The sequence below is a fragment of the Thunnus maccoyii genome, chromosome 23 (assembly GCF_910596095.1).
Source record: "Thunnus maccoyii chromosome 23, fThuMac1.1, whole genome shotgun sequence".
Taxonomy (NCBI): domain Eukaryota; kingdom Metazoa; phylum Chordata; class Actinopteri; order Scombriformes; family Scombridae; genus Thunnus; species Thunnus maccoyii.
The window spans coordinates 6,318,389-6,332,981 of record NC_056555.1 but is presented as its reverse complement, the minus strand read 5'-3'; the positions used below and the strand labels follow the sequence as shown (position 1 = coordinate 6,332,981).

At 43.3% G+C, this 14,593-nt stretch overlaps 1 protein-coding gene across 2 annotated transcripts in view; it reads left to right on the top strand.

Annotated features, from left to right (window-relative positions):
* Nucleotides 1-11,443, top strand: part of arid2 (AT rich interactive domain 2 (ARID, RFX-like)) — a 41,752-nt gene extending 30,309 nt beyond the window's left edge. For both annotated transcript variants that reach the window (XM_042403229.1, XM_042403228.1), the window contains 9 exons: nucleotides 38-172; nucleotides 880-1,094; nucleotides 2,819-5,286; nucleotides 7,340-7,494; nucleotides 7,647-7,785; nucleotides 8,034-8,119; nucleotides 8,458-8,581; nucleotides 9,114-9,205; nucleotides 9,682-11,443. In XM_042403229.1, the coding sequence (XP_042259163.1) occupies nucleotides 38-172; nucleotides 880-1,094; nucleotides 2,819-5,286; nucleotides 7,340-7,494; nucleotides 7,647-7,785; nucleotides 8,034-8,119; nucleotides 8,458-8,581; nucleotides 9,114-9,205; nucleotides 9,682-9,793 (3,526 nt within the window). In that variant the 3' untranslated portion in view covers nucleotides 9,794-11,443. The remainder of the gene's footprint in view (nucleotides 1-37; nucleotides 173-879; nucleotides 1,095-2,818; nucleotides 5,287-7,339; nucleotides 7,495-7,646; nucleotides 7,786-8,033; nucleotides 8,120-8,457; nucleotides 8,582-9,113; nucleotides 9,206-9,681) is intronic.
* Nucleotides 11,444-14,593: the final 3,150 nt, after the last annotated feature.

The window sequence follows — 14,593 nt, the reverse complement described above, 5'->3', positions numbered from 1 at the left end:
ATAACCACTCTACTCACGGTCTGTGTTTCTCCAACAGGCTAAACGCACACTTTGAGACAAACCCTGAGGGCTCCGTGTCTCGATCAGAAATGTACTCCGAGTACCTGGGCATGTGCAGCAAAATGGGGCGAAGTAACATCTTGAACTCCAATGGCTTCCTCAAATGTCTGCGGTCAGTCCCGACTCCTCCCCTGTGTGATGCTTTTATGTTCCACCAGTACAGAGCTCTGAGTAATGTCTGCTCCCTGACCAGAGTTAAGATAAAAAACAGAAATCCGTGCCTCTTGTAGAGCAGCTTTAACAAAGCATAGCTGTTGTGGGTTTTAACAATGACAATAACTCCTCTAGCAACATAGTAGCATGTTTTGTTGGAAGGCATCTTTAGTTTTATTGATGCTTCTTAGTCTAAGAGTGCATGGGAGACATTTGTGGCTTGTAGAGTTTTATCTAGAAAGGTCTGAATAAAACGTACATATGAAGTGTGCATATTATGCAACAGGAAAAAATAAATAACCTGAATATAAGCAGCTTGATAAGACTGTACTACATGATGTATTCACAGGCTACTTGACACAGAAGTACTTAGAGCAAATGCACCTTTGAAAATAAAGCACATTGCTTCCTGTATGAGATTTATTTTCCATGAGGGTATGCACTCTCTACTGGGTGTGTAGAACAGGAAATGTAAAATCTTTTTATGAATTAAATAGCAGCTGTGCTATATCATCAGAAAGGCTTTAAGGGAATTAATTTAAAAAAAAGTCTAAAAAATGTAAAACAGGATCAGTAAATCTGCAAGAGAATTGCAATACCTTTCCTTTAGCATTTTAGCTATGCAGTTTACCCATGTGACGATCCAATTTGCCCCTGCCACCACAGGACTGTGTTTCCAAACCACACAATGCGGCGGCAAGAGGAGCCCAGGGCCAACGGCCAAGTTCAGATCCTCCTGGTAGGGCTAAGGCGGAGGTCAATCCCCCTGCCCATCCAGCTGTACTACCAGCAGCCTCAGCAGCAGCAGCAGAATCCGGGTGCAGCACCTTCTCCAGCAGCTAAACAGGAAGCTCCTGGAGACCCTCAGGCCCCGCCTCCAGGTACAACAAAGAATTCAAATCTTGTCATCACTCCTGTGAATATCTGAACTGTCGTTGATCAGACTGGATAGACACATGGGCATTTTTTTTGTTGAACTGCAGTAGTTTTGTTTACCTTACTTAATAATTTACCAGTCTGATACTTACTCATTTACACCCCAGGAAAAAAGTTAACAAAGTCCATCTGTCTAGTTAACAAAATGGTATGCATCAGATCTTTTTTTGACCACCTAAGATGCTGACTTTTATAATATGTTCCCTCCGGGTCAGTTTTGATGTGCTTGACAGAAGAGGTTTTTAGTTAATCGCACAAACAATGTCAGAAGCTGAAGAACTATGGAGGAAAAGAAAAGGCTCTTCAAAAAAGTGATATTGTGGAGAAGGATGCTGGCAGATTTGCAGAGAGAGCAGAGCTGGTACCAGTGGGACCAAGATGGCTGAACTAATTACAAAGGCAAACATATTGAGAAAATGATCAAAGGAAAAGAAGTCACTTGGAGGAGTTTACATGGGAAATTGAAAGGAAGCAGCTAAGCTGTATCACATGTCATGAACACAGAAGACATTTAGCAGTGGTGCATTGTTTGTTTTGCATCTATAAAATTGAAATGATTTTGAAGATCTGTGGTTGAAACAACATACAAGGTAATTCTTTGAATATTTGAGTATACTGTGCACTTGGTTGTTTGAATGGTATTTTCTCTTTGCTAGCATCTCAAATATATCAAAGCATATTAAACAAGATTACAAAAACTGCAGGAACCAGGCCATTCAGCTATACTACATGTTTAATGTTTTTGGGAAATGATCACAACACATAGTTGCTAAAGTACACAGGATTAAGGATCATGTGAACAGCAATTATAGCTTGTATTGAGCAACAAAGTCAACCTAGCTCAAAAAATGTGACCCACTTTGGGTTGATTAAGGGGATGATGTGAATTAAACAGAAAATGCCTCCTTGCTATTAATTAAGAGTCAGAGTACAGTAGTAAATCTCCAGCCAATTCCTGGTTTTAAAATATGTCTGAGTCTGAAGTTTTTGGCTCCTGTATTATTCATGTCGGCAAATGTGTTGCACCATATATATTGTACACTTCTATCTAGTTAACATGTGCATTGCATGCTGTACTACACACTTGTGTTGTCCTAGTTATTGACCTGTTCTGTCAATTGTTAAAGGCCCACTGGTACATACTGTACATTACTTCACATTAGCAGAATAAACTGCCTGATTCAGGCAGCGACTTTTGTTATTCACTCAAACAACACCTCAAGTGATATATTAATGTATGTGATCATGCACCCGTCACCAGGATTGTTTAAGCTGTTAGAAATCAAAGCACCTTACATTACCTTTCTTTGGGGTCGGGGGGTGGGTGTTGTTAGCTTAAGGAAACCTCGGTGGTGGTCTGATAGGAGCCATGGGGTGAGGAGAGCGAAGAGAGAGATGACGGAAGCAGCGGGGGAGAGAGGAGTCTCGGTGCAGGTGCCTCCTTCTCCTTTCCCCCCTGCTGGCCACCACGATGTTGCTCGTGCTGCCAGTGTTTTGTCGGTCTGCGTCCAGCTCGCAATGAGGCCCTACTTACATTACAGTGTTCTGGTTTTGTACAAGTCAATCAAAAGATTGAAAATGCTCTTTTTAAACTAGGATAATGGGGGCTTATGTTGTTTGTTCTTGGACCTAAACATTTCTGTGTGTTTATGTGTTAATGTGTGTCCAGGCTTACCTCCCGGGCATCCCATCCTTGGACCTCTGTTTGTCCGGGCCCCGGGCCCCAGCCTCAGCACCGGAGGTGCCGCCCCATCAATGGCCTTCACTACACAGGAACCTCCCCATGCAAGCCACCCGACTGTTTCCCGGCACCCTGTGCCCCCGCAGGTGCCTCCACAGTTACCACCGCAATTACCACCAAATCCTCTGGCAGCAGTACAGCAGCAGCAGCAGCAGGTCCGACCTGGTCCAGTGGTCCAGATTCCAACGTCGGCACCGGCCACCCAGAACCACAGCCCCCAGAACCCTGCCGCCCCACCTCCGGCTCAGCAACAACAGCAACACTCCCCCATGCTGCCCACAGGGACACCTGTCACGCTATTTCAGCAGGTACCACAGGGCCACATCCTTACCGCCAGGGTGCAAGGTGTGTGCCCCCCAATCACCCAGCACCCACCCCTGCCTCAAACCCCTCCCCTGTCTGGGCCGCAGGGTGGAGCTCCCCAGGTAGAGTCTCAGTGTGTTGCTGCAGTATCAGCACCCTCCCCTTCCATCCAGGTGGGAGCTGGTCAGGCGTTAAGTATCGCAGGTGTGCCCAATTCCCAGGGGTCACGTGTCACATTTCAGAATATCGCCCCCAAACCAGCGCCAAACCAGTCAGGTGGACCAGCAACGACGATAGCCACTCCTAACCAGCAGCCTCAACAGCAGGCGCAGAGTGTAGTAATAGTCAGTCCCAACCCCCAGCAGAACCCCGCCTACACCCCTGCCATACACCAGATCGTTCTTGCCAACCCCTCCGCCATTCCTGGTGCCCAGACTATCCAGATAGCCGGGCAGCCTGGACCTGCTTCCAGCCCCTGCCCGCCTCCTGCCTCTCACTCCAGTACCCAGGTCCAGCCTAATCAAACTGTCAGCCACGCACTGTCCATGAAACGGCATCAACAGCAGCATCAACAGCAGTCACAGCTCCAAATTATTTCCCAAACTCCTCCCTCTCAGCCTACCTCCACTGAGTCCAGCTTGATCAAACAGCTACTGCTTCCAAAGCGAGGGCCTTCTACGCCGGGAGGAAAACTAATCCTACCCGCTCCACAGGTGCCCCCTCCCAACAGCACGATAGCCCCCAGTCCACAGGTCATCTACCAGGCAGGCTACAGCACCCAGGGACCCTCTCCTCAGCCTCAGCAGCTCAACGTTCAGCTGGTTCCTGGCCAGCTTCCTGCTGCAGGAGCCCCGGCCCTCCAGACAGTCCAGCTCTTGCCAGGCCAGCTCATTTCCACTAGTAGCTCAGGGGCAGCTACCATCATCCAGGGCCCCACGGCAGCTGCACAAGTGACATTCACCGTGGTCCCCAACACTGGCTTCAGCACCTCTACTGCTGCTGTTGCTGCTGTCAGCCAGGGGGCGGTGGCCCCGGGTGTTCCCCCTCCTCCATTCTCTACTGGAACGGTGCCCCACCACGCCCCTGCAGCTCCACCTCCACCCCCGCCCCCACCACCACTGCCAGCTCCCCTCAGAGGAGACAAGATCATTTGTCAAAAGGAGGAGGAGGCCAAGGATGCCACAGGGCTGCACATCCATGAGAGGAAGATAGAGGTGATGGAGAACTCCTCTTTGGCAGAAGGAGACTCCTCCAATGGCAAAACCAGTAATGGCGATGTTGCGGCAGGTGCCAAGCTGCTAAATGGTCGGAAGTGCATGGAGTCTAATCTACCTCCATACCACTCAGGGAACAGCCAGGGGGCACTCAATGGCCCGGCTACGGAGAGTCCCCCTGCTAATGGGAAGCAGGCCCTCTCCCCTGGCCCGAACACCCCTCTGGAGGGCAACCCCGACCCCAAAAAGACTTTAGTCAACGGGGTGTGTGACTTTGATCGGGGTGACAGTGGTGGCAACTTTAACAAAAACATTCCAAATCACATTGCTTCCAAACAGTACTTGGGGAATGGGGAGGTGGGCCCCTCTGAGAAGAGTCACAGCTCAAACCCCCCTCTCCCTAGCCCTCCCCCTCCCCAGCAGGACACTGCCAAAGCCCAGCAGGCTGAGCGCCTGGCCAATGGACCCCAGGCAGTAGGCACCAAGCCTCCCTCGGAATTAACCAATGGACCTTTGGGGCCAGGCCACGCTGTGCCTGTGCTAAGACAGCAACTGCTACCCAATTCCTCCCTCCCCTCCACTGTTAATGTTACCTCCCAGAGTCTTGCTGCCTCTCCTGCAAATGGAGTGGCCTCCGAGGCTCGAGGCCTCAAGAGGCCAGCTGAGAATGAGGACCGCAGTGCAGCGGCAGCATCCTCGGGGATCCCCAATAAAGTGGGAGTGCGGATCATCACCATCAGTGACCCCAACAACGCCGGCAGCAGTGCCACCATGGTGGCGGTGCCAGCAGGAACAGACCCAAGCACAGTAGCCAAAGTAGCAATAGAGAACGCCACTCAGCAGAGGAACTGCTCGCCCACACAGGCAGCTGGCTCAACGGTGAGTCATTGTAGGGTTAGTTTCACAGTAAGCCACATTTATCCACAATGTGTTCTAGTAGTGTGACTTGGTGTCAGGTCTGCCACAAACTGTGTCTACACTAGAGTACTTACTAAGTCATGTATCTTGTCTGTGGTGAGTGTGTTTGTAGTAGTAGGTACGCTTTGGCTTTTTCATTGCAAAGAAACGTGTTTGTTTACATTCAGCATTACTCATCAGACACATTGTGTGTCCTTACCGTCAGATGTTGGTGGCATTTCCCACTTCAAAACATATGCATATCCTTTTTTTTTTGTTAATTTGTATATGTACTGCTATGACTATGAAGTTGTTTATCAACTGTAATCCGTTTGAGAACAAACTGAGAGGCAGCTCAGTTTGCCCCTAGTGTTTGTTTTTTATTGGACAAGACATCAAACTGATCTCTTCCGAGATACAGCGACAGTATAAATGAAAACAAATTTAAAACTGAGAGCGCTCATTGATGAGAAGTTTTATATTTTTTTTCAATCTATGCCTGTCGTGGATGTGAATGTTGACAGATAGCTAGCCAGCCATCATTAGGACACTCCTGTAAACTGAGATATGTATGCATAAATAGTAACACATGCACTTTGCTGTTGTTAGGACAGGCCAGGTATAATCTATGTTAATATTTGAATGAAAATAATCAGTTCATGCATGTTAGAACAGCTCAATTTCTACAGAAAAGACATTTTACAATAGAGAAAGATATAATTTATAATTGATTCATCGAGAAGCTCTAGTTTGTGGTCTTGTTCTGTGGTCATAGTGTCAAATAATGAGCTGTATCACTACTCAGTGTTAACGTAGGGGACATTGTTCTTGCTACAACATGCTATGAGGCTTTCAGGAACACAGCACCATTGACATTTTACTACTGAGCAAAGACTACAGGATTTTTAAATTATGTTTGACATTGTGATAATCATAGACAGCTCAGGAAAACATTGCCTTACACTACCACTAGTGGTCAGAAACTCCAGAGTACCTTTTTAATATGGTTTCAGTATTTGATTCTGATGTGTAATATTTTAGTGTTAGGCCACAAACTTAAGTGTGACAATATTGTGGAACCACAAATTTGCAGCTTGAAAAGATTGCATGTGTGTTAAAGATGGAAGTGAAAAAATGTGATTTAGTTTAGGGCTGATTTAAAACAGTAATTCTGACACTAAACACTGCCACATGTGTTTATTGTAGGTCGTACAAGTCGAGTGGAATCATGTTTCTAATTACAATTCTTTGGCATGGCTTTAATGTATTAAATGCTGTGACTGTGTTGCACTGTACAGTTATGACAAAAGCTGTGCGAATCACGAAACTGATGAACCACGTGTCAAAGAGCAGGTGATAGAAATATGCGTCTGGATGCATCTTTTCTGTTATATAACAGAACATCTGTAACAGGAAAAGTGTCAGCTCAATGATGTTACGCTGGAAATGGGTTGCAGACACTGAAAATCTGTCGTTCTCAGTGTTTGCGGTTCATAAACTTTAAACAAGTCGATCATACGTCTTGAAAAGGCATGTGTTTAGGAGCGAAAAGGGTGCAGTACAAACAATTTTCAAGTCGCACTGAACTCACAACAACAAAAATAAAATATCCACACACTTCACACGTCATGTGGGCTTGCGGGGTCCAGATGTGATGAGTTATTTCGGAGGTTAAGAAGGTGAGGCCAGTTAAGACCATGTGGCTCTCACTGATACCCACCTCCTATAGCAAAGCAGCTGAGAGAACAACCTCTGCCAATAGACAGGCCAAGGTTACATCTCAGCCAACAATGATTTGATATCATCTCATTCTTAAAAAATAGCCACCATGTAAGGGAAATATAATTCTTCTAACTTAACATGCGTAAGTAAGACCTCAGTGAATCGTGTTTTGTGTCACATTATAGTTGAAAGGTGTTGTAATCTTTAAGTGTTTAATCTTCCAGATGTGTTTATTGTATTCACTTCAAGATGTCTCCATTTTTTTCTCATGCTGAATATTTATTTGGCTTTTCCAATCTTGTCTCTTCCACAGCCTACCGTTACCCCGTCCCCGCCCCCTGTATCCCAGCCTGCACCAGCAGGTAACCACAGCCCTCGCCTCCCAACACAGCAAACCCCCGCAGCACCACCCGAGCAAAGCAGGAAAGAGGGGCAAAACTTCAAGTGTCTGTGGCAATCCTGTAAACGGTACGTGTCAGTACGGCGTAGATAGGCCTTTACTCCAGTGATTAATAGCAGACCCAACCGTCTCTCTCTCTTTCTTGTTCATTGCTTTATAATCAACCTCAGTTGAGACGCTGTGGAGCTTCTGCTGATTCGTCCCGTGTTTTCTCCTCTAGGTGGTTTGAAACGCCGTCTCAGGTGTTTTACCACGCGGCAACGCAACATGGCGGAAAAGATGTGTATGGAGGTCAGTGTCAATGGGAGGGATGTGAACCTTTTCCTCGGCAGAGACTGTCCTTCATCACGCATCTACAGGTAAGACTCCTTTGACTGATAGTGGATGACTGATAGGTTGGGCTTTGGAACCATATCTGCAGCTACACCTACAGCTGATTTACTTTATGTTTACAACTCCCCAAATTCTCAAGGTAGCCGTTCACTGTTTCTGACTTTGGCGTCGTCCAGTGGAAGTATTAAAAGATCCCGTACCAACCGTATAAAATAACTAACCACAAAACACTGTGCAAGATTGATCTAAAATCTTAACATTTTGTCTTTTCTAGGATAAGCACTGTTCTCGAGAGGCTTTGCTGGCTGGACTCAAACTAGAAGAGCAGCAGGCGCAGAGTCCCAATCAGACTTCTTCCCAGTACGTATACCTTTTTCTGTTGTTCTTGATATGTGAGTGATGTGTGAGACTGTGCCTTATACAGTACTTGGTAGTTGAATGAGAATGTATAAAATGTCAGTCACTGAATTTTTATTAAAGTGTTCATTGCCTGAGGCATTAAGAATACATTTTGCTGCTCTGAAAGTCTGGCTGTACCTGACTTCAACTCATTTTCTGTACTCTAGACTGGTCGATTTCATTTAGGTGCAATATTTAGATGGATATTAAACCAAAATGCAGTCTAATGGCAGATAAAAATAATGAATTTTTAACAACTGATATTAATGTGTGATGTTTATGCATGATTTGTTGTGAAGGACTCCGCCAGTGGCAGGCAGTACTCCGGCACCGCGAGCACCGAAAGCAATCGTCAATCATCCGAGTGCAGCTCTCATGGCCCTACGCAGAGGCTCTCGAAACCTGGTCTTCAGGGACTTCACTGTGAGTAGAGCGGTTCTGACCAAGACCACATTTCTCCTAGAGTTTCTTTTCTAATTCTCTCTGACACACATACATTTGTATGATTTATAAATCTCTGTGTTGGTCATGGTGGATTTAAATCCCTGTGTGTTTCCTACACTTTTTGGTTCATACACAGGACAGGATTGAGTGAAGATGCTGGAGGGAATGAATTTGGTTATTTCCAAGTCTTCATTAGATTGGAATTTGCACAAAGTGTCGGCAAACTTTCAGAATCAAAGAAATTCTGCAGGTTTCAGAAACTCACGGTTCCTCATATTGTGGCATTTGCTACTGTAAAGACAAACTGTTGGAGTGATATACCATTTTAAGAATGGGCATGGATGTTAAGACAGTCAGATGAATCTAGTGTCCTTGTCTCACTACCAATAAAAGGCACCATTTGTCTTATCTGTCCATATGTCCAAACAAGTGCCTGTCTTCAACTGCAACACCTACTGAACCTTTATCATCTATAAAACTAAACATATTTCTTCTTTGTTCCCTCTTCTAGGATGAGAAAGAGGGACCAGTGACCAAACACATACGACTAACTGCTGCCTTAACGTTAAAGAACATCGCCAAGCACTCTGACTGTGGTCGCATGTAAGTGTCCTGTTTAGTGTTGAGTTCACTTTTTGTTCAGTTGTAGGTGATTTTGTTGCTTGTAGCCTTTTTTTGACCAAATAATAGCTAGGAGCCACCAATTATATTACTTTGACATCAATGAACATGACAAGAAATATGACCCGACCCTCATCCTAGTATTGATAGTTGTGGCACCCTTAGCTTATTTACAGTGTGAATGAAGCTGCACATAAGTTGTAACAAGCCAAGTCAGGGTTGTTGGATGATTTTTAAAAGCGGAGTTCTGCAAACTCTACCTGGATAGTTATTGGTGGTTGGAGAGAACCACCTACAGAGCAGGGAGTATTGACAGGGTCTTCATCATTTTTTTTATGCCTGTGTTTCAGTTATTTTTGCTCACCCCTAGCAGTTTGGATTAGATGTCAATGTTTTCTGATGGACTGTGGGAGAACACACTATCTTTGTGTTGATTCCTTTCCGCCTTTGTCTCCCAGGTTGGTAAAGAGGCATGAAACGCACCTCTCCGTGCTCGCGCTAAGTAACATGGAGGTTTCCACCACGCTCGCCAAATGCCTTTACGAACTGACGCGCTCGCTCCAGGCTTAACGCCAAAAGGACAACCTCTACCACCCCTCATCCCTCTTCTGAGACGAGAGGAGAAAGCCACCGGTGAGCTGTAGCGGGTCTGCAGGGGAGCAGAGGGCAGGAACCGGAACGAAGACCCTCCTTCTGCCGTGCCTGCCGTGCCCCCTTAACCCTCCCCACCACCCCTCCCCACCCCTCTCATCCTCAGCTCCTTCCTCGCCAACCTGTGTTCAAATCCCCACCCTCCTCCCCCTTCCACACACACACACACACACACACACACACCTACACACACACACAAAAAAAACTGCCACGGGGTCTTCCACCAGCTGCCCACCAGGGGGAGCTCTTTCAGACTGCTTCCCCGAGGGACTCCACCGACGAAACCCCAAACACGAGCACATTTTGTTTAAGTTTTTTTGTTATTTTTTATTTTTCTCTTCGTCCCGTGAACTGATGTGTGTGTGTGCGCGTGTGTGTGTGCGTGTGTGTGTGCGCGTGTGTGTGTGTGTGGAGTGAGTGGCGATCGACTGAAGAGTACGGGTGGGTGGGGAGGCGGGGAGGTGGCAGGGTATAGGTGTCCCACAGGGTTGGGTGGAGGAGGACTCAGCTGGCAACTGGCACAGAGAATTTTTTTTTTTTTTTTTTTTCTTTAGAAACTTGGTAGCTTGGTTTTCTTACTTGAGTCAATATATTTTCACTTATTTATTATTGAAATGAATACCATTACAATTAATGAAAAAGAATCTTGTAAATATGTTGTGAATATATATAAAGAAGATCCTCTTTCATGCCGATGCAGCCACTGGAGAACTTGCTCTGTGGAGTAATAGAAGCATTACTTTGGTAGGATTGAATAAAGTAGTATGTTTTTTTTTTTGTTTGTTTTTTTGTTTTTGTTTTGTTTTTTTTTTTGCTTTTTTATGATCCCTGGTCACTTGTATCTAATGTGATTCTATACTCAGCAGTGGATGAATGTACTTAAAAACCTGTAAATAATTCTGCAAAGGTACTGATGCTGTAAAGCTTAGGGAGGGGGAAAAAACAGTTTTTTGTGGAACTGTGACATTTTTTGTATTATAATACCTTGTAGAACTCATTTTGCTGGCTGAAAGAGTATGGAATAATATATCTCATGTCATTTTGTAGAAGAAAAAAAAATATTGAAGGTATTCTCTCCCTTCCTCTTCCCTCACACACCTTCCCCCCTCAACACGCACACACACAAGTAACATATATCCACTGTAAGCGTTTTGTCATTGTACGGGCACAGTGCGCGTACCAAAATTTTTTTGTATTTGTAAATTGGTTTAAATACATGGAGTTTTTATACAGGTTTTCTCCTGTGTTCTTTGCTTTACGTGCAGGTATGATATTTTCTTCACTACTTTTTTCTATCTTAATATAGTGTGGAGTTTTATTGTACTATTTTTTCATTCTTAATACCATGCCACATTCCGGCTCACGTCCTCAGACTGTCCTCTCTACCGTGTGTTGTGTAACATTTATGACTGCCTGTCGTATTAGCATCTGACCGGGGCGACCCAACCATCCTCATTTCTGCAGTGTCAGTAGGATGTGTGACTATACATAGACCTAACAGTCTGTTAGAGATTGGCTTTATTTACTTTGGTGACTGTTTATAGTTTTTAAATAAAACACTGAACATTTTGCTTTGGTTTTACGCTTGTTTCTTCTGTTTTTTTTGTTTTTTTTCCCCCCTTCAACAAGTTCTTCCAATTTCCTATCTTTTATTTCTGACGCTGCCAGGGGTTACATGGAAAGATTGTGGAGTAGCTCAACTAATTTGAAAAAAGAGCTAATGGAAAGCTAATGGATAAACAGTTGAAATAGCTAAAAATCATATATAAATGGTTGAAATCTATAATGCTATGTTTAAGTAGCCTAATGGATAGATTGTAGAAAGCTAAAAAGTTAATGGATAAATAGTTGAAATAGTTTGCTAAAAGTAATGGTTGAAATAGCACAAAGTAGCATAATGGATATACTGTTTAAATAGTTCAAGTTCACGAATAAACAGTTGAAATAGTTGGATTAAAGTAATGGAAGAATTGTTGAAATGACTGTCTAAAAGTAGTCTAACATAGATGGTTAAAATAGTTTGCTGAAGGTAATGAATAAATAGTTGAAATAGTCAAAGATGGTGTATAAATGCTTGAAATAGGCAGCTAAAAGTAATGGATAAACAACTGACGTAATGGATAATTATTTGAAACATCCAGCTTCTGCTGTACTAATGTCATAATACTAATGCAAACTTGACCAAACAGTCCTAAATATTGACAATTCAATTGTATGAAAACATAATTGTAAAAATGCATCTTTTATATGATTAATAGTAATAAATAACATCCAGTTATTTGTGAATGAGCCTTCTGCCAGATGCATCATGGCTCCTGGTTTTTCTGTGCTGAGTAAAAGACGTCTGTACAGATGCCAGTGTTTTAATATGTTTTCATGGTTGGTAGTTGGACTTCAAACAGCCGTCTTGTCTGATAGAACCTAACAAGCTCCATTTGCTGGCATACTCATCCCTTTGTTCTGTTTAACAACTGGTCACTGGCTCTTTCCTTTCAACATAATTGAATTGTTAATGACTTTGCTGAGCGCTCCACTTCCCACAGCCCCAAAAATATATTTTGTACCCAGTCTTATGCATTACAGAGATAGTGCTGCATTCACCACAACTGCTCTGTGTCACTTTTGATGGATACTTAAAGCAATAATCTGAGGATCTGTGGTGGTTCTGCAGTCAACCAATTATTGCAAGCAAAAGCAACTGTTAGCCATTGAGGTTTGGGTTTAATAACCTGTGCTGTCTTTTCAGTCATAGCCATCACTGCTCATTTTAACTGAAACAAATATAAGATGTCATTTGTGTATGCCAGAGGATATCAAGTGTCAATCAAGTGAATATCTGCCACATTTACAGTCGTTTTAAGCATCAGATTCCCTCTTTGTGTTTCCTCGGACAGTGTTTCCCTGTTGAGCTGTGGTGGAAGGATAGTAACAAAAAGAGGAACTTTGGCACTAAAAAGACTAATGTTGAATGTTTTTCAGTAGTATGTAAACAGTAGTTTAATGCCCTTTTGTATGCTTTCATTTGCATGGTGAAACTAGACAAAAGAAAGCACCTTCTTAATTTTTACTGTCAGGTTTTCGTTTTGATATGGGGAGCCAGAAAGCATTTTAATGAATAACATCAACTTTGCAGTGTGACCATCTTGTTTTTTAAGGTAAGTAACGCAATAAAGTAAACAGTTATAGCAACTATATTTGTCTTCCAGCAAGTGTTTCAGTCCCACACAATGATATTTTGAAAGTATTGACCAGAAGTGTTACTCAATATCGTGTCCTGCCTTGTAGTTCCTAAATGTGACCACTATTACAAGTGAGTAATATTTTTGTACTAATATTGGTGTTACTCTTATTTTTTATAATCACACAAATAATTACATGTACATATTTATATCCATAAAAATCGTACAAACAAAACAATATATGTTAGCCACGCATTTTTGTTGTGTTAGTGTTGCAGTTCCTTGCTGTAGCCACTGGAGGGCAGTGAACACTCACATTTAGATGACGTAAAACCTCCCTGGCTTTATGTTTGTGCTCGTCTGGCAGCACCATGCTGACACTAGCTGTCCTAGCTGATTTTATGTGGACACAACTGACAACATTTCATCAAAGATGATCTCACTTAAGTAAAAGCCAAGACGTGAACATATCTATTAAATATTCAGTTCGTCATGAAACGTCATGTCACTACCTAATTAGCCTACATGGGTCATAGGAGTGTGCCTGCATACAAATACGTTATTTGGCAAAGCACAAATAATGTGTTTTTTAGGAATATTTGTTTCATACAAATTTTTTTTTAAATGATTTGTTTTTGGGAAGAAAAAAAGTCAAATGCCAGTGTGCAGGTTGGTCACATCACTATCTCAGTCTCTCTCCTCTGCTCCGCTGTTACGTCTATTAGCAGGTCTCAACGAGGGAAGTCACATCCACCTGCTACATGATGCACATTTCCTATTTTGGACATCACTCCTTGAGTTGGGGGTGTTCCCCAGAGATAAAGCTGAGCTACTGACACAAGTGATGTGCTCTCAGGGGACTCTCCATAACCTGTTGTTCCCTTTCTCCTTTCCACAAAGTTGGGTTGTAAAAAATAGGCAATAAATGAAAAGTGCAAAGCATTAATCGCCTTTGAAGTTCTTCCCTACATGTTACATGCTTTGCTGTCTCTGTTACGGGTGTATAAATAGGTAGAGGTCTGTCTGCAATGAGGCGATGAGTAAAGTTTTAGTCGTCTATGATCTGGGAGACTCCAGTTTGAGGCCCAGTGTGGGGACCACCTTCGTAAGGTAATTTATTCATGAACACTTATTGTAACACTTTAATTTTCTAAAATTAAAAGCGTAATAAAAACAAAAACAGGATTTTTAAGCCTTGTTCCACTTTTATTTAAATACAAATATGAATACAAATACAAATAATTTTGCTGCCTCAACAAATACAGATACAAATACTGGGCTCTCTGCACATCCCTAATGAGTCAATTGATGTACCCCTGAATCTATGAGGATGTCTTGTGTGTTATTATTAGGTTATTCAAATCTTGGCCTGACAGACAGATGTGCCTGGATGTGGTACTGTTGACCCTGAACCAAGGGTGTCTTTGATGGGGACTTAAAACCATCTCTATTACACCCAATAATGTCCTGTTAGCTCATAGATATTAAAAATTTAAAGATCCTCTCCAGACATGTTTTAAGATGTATATAAAATACTCTA